At 38.9% G+C, this 9,509-nt stretch overlaps 2 protein-coding genes across 2 annotated transcripts in view; both read right to left on the bottom strand.

The window, feature by feature from the left end:
• Positions 1–328: 328 nt before the first annotated feature.
• On the bottom strand, positions 329–8,044 carry LOC148415733 (mucin-5AC-like). The gene is made up of 9 exons (XM_088427812.1): positions 8,026–8,044; positions 4,780–4,957; positions 4,309–4,418; positions 3,294–3,465; positions 3,052–3,161; positions 2,145–2,316; positions 1,857–1,966; positions 1,600–1,768; positions 329–931 (listed from the first exon to the last, which is right to left on the bottom strand). The coding sequence occupies exons 1-9, from the start codon at positions 8,042–8,044 to the stop codon at positions 838–840; spliced, it is 1,134 nt and encodes a 377-aa protein (XP_088283938.1). The 3' UTR covers positions 329–837.
• nf1a (neurofibromin 1a) overlaps positions 6,385–9,509 on the bottom strand; it is a 41,694-nt gene continuing 38,569 nt past the window's right edge. The window contains exons 53-56 of the mRNA XM_088427598.1: positions 9,199–9,341; positions 9,048–9,094; positions 8,654–8,870; positions 6,385–8,553 (exon numbers count right to left, since the gene is read on the bottom strand). Of these exons, the coding sequence (XP_088283724.1) occupies positions 8,411–8,553; positions 8,654–8,870; positions 9,048–9,094; positions 9,199–9,341 (550 nt within the window). The 3' untranslated portion in view covers positions 6,385–8,410. The remainder of the gene's footprint in view (positions 8,554–8,653; positions 8,871–9,047; positions 9,095–9,198; positions 9,342–9,509) is intronic.

The following is a 9,509-nucleotide window of genomic DNA, read 5'->3' as shown; positions in this document are numbered from 1 at the left end:
TTTAGACAGGGTCCACCTTTTGTTTTACTCATTTTCCATTACACACAGCTTTTTTTTTTGTAAACTAATTTAGATTTTTCCTGTGACGGTTGTATTTCAACTCTGCAGAGAGGACACAACTACTGGGTTTATCTCTAAATATACTGACCAAAAGAGTGGTCACTGATTTGACTGTAAAATTTGGTTCATATGGCCCATTGACTCCTGCATAAGACATGAGTGATCATGTGAAACTTTCAAGTCATCAGATGTTGTGTTTAATTCATTCAGATCAAGCAACAGAGGTGCAATGCTGGCTGCAGAGAAACAAAGGAAACGTGTAGACAGTGTACAGTGGGATGGTTGCAGTCAATCAATCACAGCACAAGTAGAACAAAAAGCGCCATTTTATGTACAGAAGTTAGATTTTCAATTTTTTGTTAATGGTATATCAGGATTTCCACAATTCAATACTGCTCTTTGTCCTTGCAGTTTTCAGAGATTCTGATTCAAACATCGAGAATTCAGAAACAAATCTCGGAACTCAAATTCAGGTTCGACTGCTTTTGACTGAAGTGAAATGGCCTTCAAGGAATGAAGGGGATTTTTGAAGACTTTTCTTAATATTCAAACCGAGGAAAAGAACATTTCAATGTACCCATTATTGCTTTGGTAACCTAACCAACACCTTTGGAAAAGCACTCAACAACTGAAATGTTACTGTTCATTAAAATCACAACACAAGTTTTTCAGCGCAAATAATGAGCATATAGGTAAAAAACAAACAAACAAACAAAAAATAAAACCTAACAATTAAATTAACTTTCTGAAGACAGATTGTTCAGAAGTAAAACTCCACTAGCACGAACACCCAAAGCGAACTTTGTAGTCGTAGCAATTTTTGCCTTTCTGGTCTTCATTGCGACAGGCAAAACCCTCAGTGGCACTATATCTGAAAAATGATCAAAACAGATTAGTCATGTGCAGTGTCGGGAGTAATGCATTAAAAAAAGCAATGTAATTACTGTAATGAATTACTTTTTGCTTTAACGCTGGAACTAGTAATATTTACTTGATACAAATGAACACACGTGACAATGCATTATAACATTTTGCTCTAAAAAACGCTCTAATCCTTTAAATTTATAACACAAATTGAAGCAGTTGATAACATGAATGCAGTTCATTTGGTTGCCTTGAGATGGCGCTAGTGTATTGTTGGTATGCAGAGAATTTTGTTTAGGTCATCTTATTCGTACATTTTTATTTTACATTTGCAGCAATCAAGTATACAAGTCCAAGGGAGCAACAATGTTTATTTTTGGGACGATTTTGAACATGAACGTTTACTATAGTTTAGTTTAAGGTCATTCCACTGAATGTGTAATGAGCGTAATGAGCTACATTTAGAATGGCAAATCACTATTTCCAGCTATGTTGGTGAGAGTAATGTAAATATAATTCAATAGTAGTATAATGCCTTACATTTCAAACACAGTAATATAATATAACTAATAAGTTGGAATGACAGTAATGAGTAATAAATAACGCGTTACATACATTGTGAGCAGTCTTCGATCAATTTAAATACATTATATTGTGACCTTCAAGCGTGCTTACATGTAAGGTATTTGTCCAGTGTATGAAACGGAGTGGTCATTAGCAGTGGCAACCTCAATGTCCACAGGATGTTCGCAGATATCAGGGTGCTTCTCCCTCAATCGAGACAGAAGCTCAAAGTCGCCCGCCCCGCTCGGGTCGTCGGAATTAAACCAGTCGGTGTAGCACACTGTTTGGTTGACATCGTCGTCATCGTTTTGGTGAAATGTAATTTTGAGTATTGAACATATAAAATGTCTTTATGTCTACTGACTTACCATTGGGATGACAGAAGCTCAGCGGGCACTTAAAACGAACTTCGTAATCAGAACACTGCCCGCCTTTCTGGTCTTCATTTTTACAGATGAATCCTGTTTCTGTGTCAGCTCTGTATAACAAGTTAAAGGGCATATGAAATTTTATTCTCAGAGTTTTTATTGTATGACCTGTGAATTAATCCGTTTCAGGGCATCTTAACAGTGCATATCATAATTGTGATGTTTTTTAAACTGTATTTATAGGTTGAGGAATTTGTGGCGTAGCTGTATACAGTATAGTATACTTACACATAAATCACATTGCCTGTTGAATTCACAGTGGCCCCAGATCTTGTACGGGCCTCAATGGCGGTTGGCATATCACATATTTGCGAGGGGTACACTTCCCGAATTGCAGAGACGGTTTCAAAGTCACCCCCTTGGCCGGGGTTGTCGGCATCAAGCCATTCTGTCCAACATACTGAAGAGAAGGTAGATTGCATGGTAGGTTAGGCGTCATTACCATAATGATGTCAAAATAAACGGTCTTGTGATGTAGTTACACAGTTTCAACACATTTTCTCATTAAATAATACTGTATCTAAATCCTAGATACAGTATTTATATATTTTTTCAAGTGCTTGGTCAAAGGAGTGTCTAAAAATGGCTGGTACTGAATGAGTTAAATATTAAAGTAATCAATTGATTACATTAGTAACCAGAATAACACATTACCTAAAAAATATTGTAATACTTAACTTATCAGTTACCTACGGAGCCCGTAAAATGACATGCGAAAAAAACCCAAAAAACAGATAGTATCTCGTGCTTACCAGCACACGATTGTTTCTGGTGAGCAAGCGATACTATCTGGTGAGAACGCGATACTATCTGGTGAGCACGCCATACTATCTGGTGAGCACGCCATACTATCTGCTGTTTTTTTTTTTTTCACATGTCCCTTTAGTGGCTCCGGAGTTACCTAAGTACAGTAAGTTATTGAAAAATGTGAGATGAAGAAATGTTGTATAGAATATATTTTGGTCAACAAGCTTGAGACTTCAGCAGATTTGCACGTAACCCCATATGGATTTCCAGCTAAACCAATTTTTGGATGGTATCAAATGGATGGAATTTGATCTTTAGAATACGAGACATACAATATATGGGTGTGTTTCCGTTCACTGTGACTAAGGCACAATTTAACCCAGGTTACCTGGCGCTTTGCAGAAATCAAGCGGACACTGGAAACGAACACGATAATCCGAGCAAACGCCGTGTTTCTGATCATGATTTTCACATATGAATCCTGTGTGGGCGTCGGCTCTGTTGGGAAACACAATTGGGTCAACCATTTTACCTTTACAGTTGGTTCCTGCAACAATGTGCTTTATAAAAGTCACTTCAACCGTTTACTTGATATGTAAATGCATCTCTTGCAAATTTTAAATTTCTTACACTTGGATGATATCCAGTGTTGAAGATACACTGAGCCGTTCTACAGTTTGAACGTCAATTTGAAATGGTCTGGAGCAGATTTTATTTGGAAATTTTTGGCGCAGTCTACTAAGCGTCTCGTAGTCTCCAGCTCCTGAAGGGTTGTCTCCATCCAGCCATTGAGTCCAGCATTCTGGAGCAATCACAAGAGGAGATACATTGTAAAGCTAGATGATCTGAAATTAGCGTTAAGATGATATCAAACTTTCCACTGCAATGTATTTCTGCCTTGATTGAAGAAATTTTTTTTACGGCTTGCCCAGCTTTTGTCATTAAAGGGACAGTGTGTAAGATTTGGAACGTTTTTTTTTTTTTACTAAAAATAAATACATTAAATGATTGTAAATTTTAAAAAACTTGCAAATGGATGTTCTTAATGACCAATAATATGTTTTGAATATAATCATAGGTCTAGTTATCATTAAATGATATTACACGGGGGGTGGCACTTCTCCGGAGGCGGCCATGTTTGTTATAGCTACGGACAATGGTAAATGCTGCACCTGCAGCACCTCCTGCTGGCGGTAATGAAAAACTGTCTAAATTTTACACACTCTCCCTTTAAATTACCACACATTTTGACAATAAAATCTATAGTTAGGTACACATGATTAGCGCGCTCTTTGCAGAAATTGAAGGGCTATATTGTGAGGCATTTTTTTTAAGATAATCTTCTTGTTGACTTTAAATCAGTAGTAATCCTGTGCAGGAAAAATTGCTTCTAGCGTTTTTATTAACACGAGAACTCATTGCAGCTAATGTGTACTCAATTGCATTTCTGGTTCAACAACAGGAAAAAGCATTGCTCCTACCGCAAAGATTGTTTTAAAGAAACAGGCTCACAAGTCACGCTGCACTGAAAATAGTTCAATACATGTGAAAAGAAATCTCTGAATCTTAATTAGCTGACTTTGATGAAGTTGACATAACATTTATTATAGATGCAGAACTTAATGGTATACGAGCAAAGGATTACCTTCACGAGGGCAGAATTTGATGGGGCATCGAAAACGAACTTCATAATCTGAGCAATTTCCGCTTGATTGGTCTGCATTTCGACAGATGAATCCCGTGCTTGTGTCAGATCTGTAGCGATGGTCAGAATCAGAAAATTTCCATCCATCCAAGATTATTAGAGTGAAGCAATGTCAGCTGGAAACCTACAGAGGCTATTTACTTTTTTTTCTCTTTTTAATCGGATGGGTAGGTAAAGGACATACAAAATTGTCCTTAGGCGTGATTGGATGAGTAGATGGTACATTTTAAATTTAAGGTATATTTTATAAAATATATAGTTACAATTATCCAGTGTGATTAAATAGCCCAAATGTGTACTGTGTTAAATATTTTCTTTTTTTTTTTCTTCTTGAAATCACCTTTAAATGTACTGTGTACTTAAAATCAAATACATGTGTGGATGTATTTTTGTGCTGCATTCAATACTTACACACTGATGGTATCGCCCGTTGAAGCCACGGTTCCACCCGTTACAGTTCGAACCTCAATTTCAATCGGCACAGGGCAGATGTCCATGGGGTATTCCTCACGCAGGTCCTCGATAGTCTCAAAGTCTCCTGACCCGCTGGGATTGTCAGAATCAAACCATCGAGTCCAGCATCTTTTATCTATTATCCAGGAGGGCAGAAGGGGGAGTTGGTGTTGATGTAGAGTAATGGAAAAGAATACTTAAAAAAATAATAAATACATAATAAAAGTTATTTCAGGAAACTGTCCAGAAAATGGATTGATGGACCACTTTGTAGATTGGAAGGAAAGAATAAGGATGGAAAAAAAAAAAAAAAAAAATATATATATATATATATATATATATATATATATATATATATATATATATATATATATATATATATATATATATATGGGCCTAGCTACTCTACTTACTAAAACTCCTGGCTTGCAGGTGATTTCCTAGAGAGAAAAAAAAAAATAGAAATGTGTTCAGTTATTTGTGTGTCAGAGCAGAGGCATTGTGCAGGTCAAGAATATATTTCTTAAAAAGGATCTTACCAGCATGAAGGAGCATAAATGTGATACCCAACTGTAAGAGAACGTGTGTAACATTTTAATCTGTATTATGTTACTCATGTTCAGGTTATGAATGGGAATTAAAGAGAAAAAAAAATCTCTGCATTGATGTTCCACATATCACCCACTCATTTAAATTTGGAATGTTGAATAAAATGGATATTTGATTTAATAATTTTTAAAAATTGTTCATTCTTGCTCCACTAACAAATTATTGAATCACAACACCAGACTTATATCAGAGGGTCATATATGTACATTACATATTGCAAAGAACAATTTTGAGCTCAAGGTTCATACGTTACCCATTTGTTCATCATCGGAAATGACATTTCATCCAGCAAGGGATGGCTTTTTCTTTTCGTAGAGAAAAATAAATGAGCATTTGAGTTATACAGTAACCGTGAAGAGGTGGACAAACTGCACAAATTATACTGTACTTGCATGCAAGGAAAAGAAAGTACTTACAGTCCAGGATGATGCTGCACGTAGATGTCTTCTTGTCAACACTGCAAAATAGTCGGGCCTTTAATAGTCTACCTGTTAGGTGCATACGCCTCAAACAATCAACTTGTTGAAAGTTCACCAAGCACATATCCAATGAAAGTTATCACACAAAAAAAAGCACCAAAAATAAAAAGGTGATTCACAACTAACTGGTTCCACAAGCGCCAAAACAATAACCTGATCAGAGACAAGAGGTATATTTCCTGTCCAAAATTTTAGTCATAAAACGAAACTGGATCTGCTCAATCTAACGTTTGAAGCGGGACTGAAAAAAAAAAAAAAAAGACGCGCATAAGCACGTTGCCATCAAAAGTCAAATAATTATAATAATTATATGATTCGCACCTGTTAGCCATACTATCAAAACGTGTGAACATTTGTCTCAATAATACTACGCGTATGTGTAATTTCTATCGCCGTGGCAACATGGAACGGCAAATTACTCTTCCCCAATGTTACCTTTATGAACAACTATAAAAATTCGAAACCTGAAGCTATGGAGAGCAAAACATTTTATTACTAACACTGGAATAGCTCAATTTGTATTATTATTATACAGAACCTAACTGCTTTACAAAAACAAAATGATACAATATCACATGTATATACAGTGTAGTAAATAAACCATCTCAAATTGTACACAAAGTATTTACAGCTGTCACACATACTGCATTAAAAACTCAACTCAGACTAGTACACTACTGACATTAATTTGCATAACATCAAATAAAACATGCCACATTTTTAGGTTTTCCTTACAAACCGATGACCGTTTTGAAATTAGTGCAAGTCAACCACTTGGTTAAGAGATTAAGGACACATCATCCTGACCGTTTTCATTGACACAAAGCAAAAATTAAACTTCTGGTTACATGTGGCCAGAACAAAAATGTGTTTTCAGACCTCTTACGGACACTTTTGAGATTTTTTTTTGGGGGGGGGGGGAACTGCAAGCAAAGTGAACAACAAATGAGCCCAATATGTTCAACGTTATTTATGGTAACAAGATTGTGTGAAAACTCAAGAGGGCCAGTATATTTCGTATTTTCACTCACCTTTAAAGGCCAACAGAATATTGTGTGCCGTGTCTATGTAAATATGGGTGCTGCTATTGAAAAATTGACTTCCATTCTTCAGTTACACTTGCATGTAGATAACAGCTGTGTTGTGTGGAAATACAACCATTCAATGGTCGCAGTTAGGACTACAGTGCTCAATTGGCTATTAGGTAAGCATTAGTCAAGGGTGTCAGCTCTTCTCCTTAAAAAAATGTTTGAACAGAATTTTATGATTTTTGTTATTATTTTGAAAGATGAGGATTCTCGTCCATGACACTGAATGAGTTAAAAAATGTTTTTTTTCTAAAATTTATATGTTTAAGATGACTAATAATGCAACATTACATGGTATGGGCATAATGTTTGATTAGACAAAATTGAGTCAACTACTCAGCCGCGTGTTAAAACCATGAACGCCTGTTCGAAAATAAATGACCCCAATTACTCAAAGTTTGGGGGAACACAAAGCCAAATTTGCCGCTTTTTGTAAGCCAAAGTGACTAAAGACATGTCCTTTTGTTTTGATTTATGATGACGTTGGTTTGAAGCACACCAATTTGAGAAGGCCAATTAGAACCCTAATTATACACAAAAAGAAAAATCAATGATTATTGCCTGACAAACGTTATTTTGTTGTTGCCGCGTAAACAAATGAAAGGTGTACATTGGTTAAAAAAAAGACAATTAAAAAAAAAAAAAAAGCTAGGCGAGGTAAACACTCAGAGCTATTTACAAACGTGTGTTTCCCGTGAACAGTATTTGTGTAGCACTATCTAGCTGTACAGGATTAAATACTTTCAGGCAATAGGGTATATGGATGATTGTATAGCTGACGATCACTGGAGGCCAGTTGTGATGGCAACCTTGCACCTCCATAATTAGTACCTGTTCTTTGCCCCCACCGAGGTTTGACATTTACAAATCATACACACTGAATATCCTGACAAAGGCACACCATGGAGAAAACGTCAACATCTTCCGCAACATCAGGACAATTTGTTTCGAGTCTGTCTCTGCAAAACACAAACATGACTTCGGCGTCTTGAGTCGGCCCGGCGAGAAGGTCCTTTATCGCAGGATACGTTTGGTCCGTGTCGCCATGTCGTCAAAATAAGGCCAAAGGACGCGCTTTTTTTGGGGGACGGGGAGCAAGAAGCATCCTACGTAGCCGTTTAAAGTCAAAACTGGATTAGCGCCATGGTTTCGTGAGGGACGCCACTGACTTGAGCTTCTTTTTCACCGCGCGCCCTCCTGAACGATGGAAAATCACCTCAAGCGGCGCAATAGTTAAGCTAGCCTCGCCTGTCCCACAAAAGCAGTTATGACAAAGGAGGCTTTCAAACTGTAAAAAGGTGGCGTAAAAAGTTCAATGCAGCATGAGGCCAGGCTTGGCAAATGAGTCGGGAGGGTCGAGAAGGAGGAAGGGTGGGGGGTGGGGGGGGCGATGGGGACGAGGGGGGGATTCCGTCACACAATCTTTTTGATGCTGGTTCTCTTGAAGCTGCCGGAGCTGCGCTGCTTCTGGACCTGGCTGGCTGAGCCGTGGCGAGTGCGACCCCCGCTGGACAGAGCTGAGCTGGGGGACAACTGGACATTCTCCTTATCCACACCTACAATCGGACGCGGGGAGGGATCCATTAGTTTAAATCCACCATCTCATATATTTTGTTATCCCGTTTTTGAAAAGCCGCATTAGCGTGCGTGCGTGACCTGGTGAGTGTTGCGAGGTGGCCAGTGAGGTCATGGAGTTTGACAGGTTGAGGTTGGCAGTGATGCTGAGCTGGCTCTGGCTGGTGGGGGGATAAGGGGAAGTGGGCGTCCGAAGCTGCTCCTCCCCTCGCTCCTCCTCCGCCGCTGGCAGGTAGCTGTCAATCAGCGCCTCCAGGAACTTGACGATCAACTCGGCATAGTCTGGAATTTGCGTTTGCTGCGGGGAGAGAACTTTGTTAACGCCGCTCAAAATTCACAACGGCCAATCGAGTCCGGGCAGTCGAGAATGGAATCTTTGACGTCGATAAGCCGTAAGTGGCAGCGAATGCATGCCGTGTTTTAGGACAGCGAGCAAACCCAAGCATATGGTAATAACAAGAAGAATCCTTCTCACCTTTGAGAAAGGACCAGCGAACCTCCAAAGTCCATTAAAGCCAAAGCCTGTTCAAAGAAAGGAGAGCAGCAATGTCAACGTGATGATGTCACGGATTGGGAGGCACTTTTAGCCACTGTGTGGAGATGGAACGCCGAAGCCCCAATCTTACTTTGCAAATAGGAGGGCTGGTACTGTGGTGGCGACTCCTCGTGGTAAACGACACTCTGGACGATGCCATGCACAGGGTTTAGGAGGTTTGTGTCCTGGCACATGGACAGCACAGTGTTGATCTTGGAGTCCAGCAAGTTGTGACTAAGAAGGAAAAGTCGACACGTGCGTGAGATCAAATTTGGCAGTTGCTATCGACTGAAAATGACACCATTGAGCCTAAGGGCTTGTTGAACAGGAACTTCGGGGTTTGGTCATGTGGCTTTTTGCAGTGAGGTCTGAGTAAATGCAAGCTGAGCAAAGTGCTCACCC

Source organism: Hippichthys cyanospilos, chromosome 11 (assembly GCF_059441005.1).
Source record: "Hippichthys cyanospilos isolate Australia breed blue-spotted pipefish chromosome 11, RoL_Hcya_1.0, whole genome shotgun sequence".
NCBI classification, from domain to species: domain Eukaryota; kingdom Metazoa; phylum Chordata; class Actinopteri; order Syngnathiformes; family Syngnathidae; genus Hippichthys; species Hippichthys cyanospilos.
The sequence above is the reverse complement of the archived record's forward strand: the minus strand, read 5'-3'. Positions and strand labels throughout refer to the sequence as shown.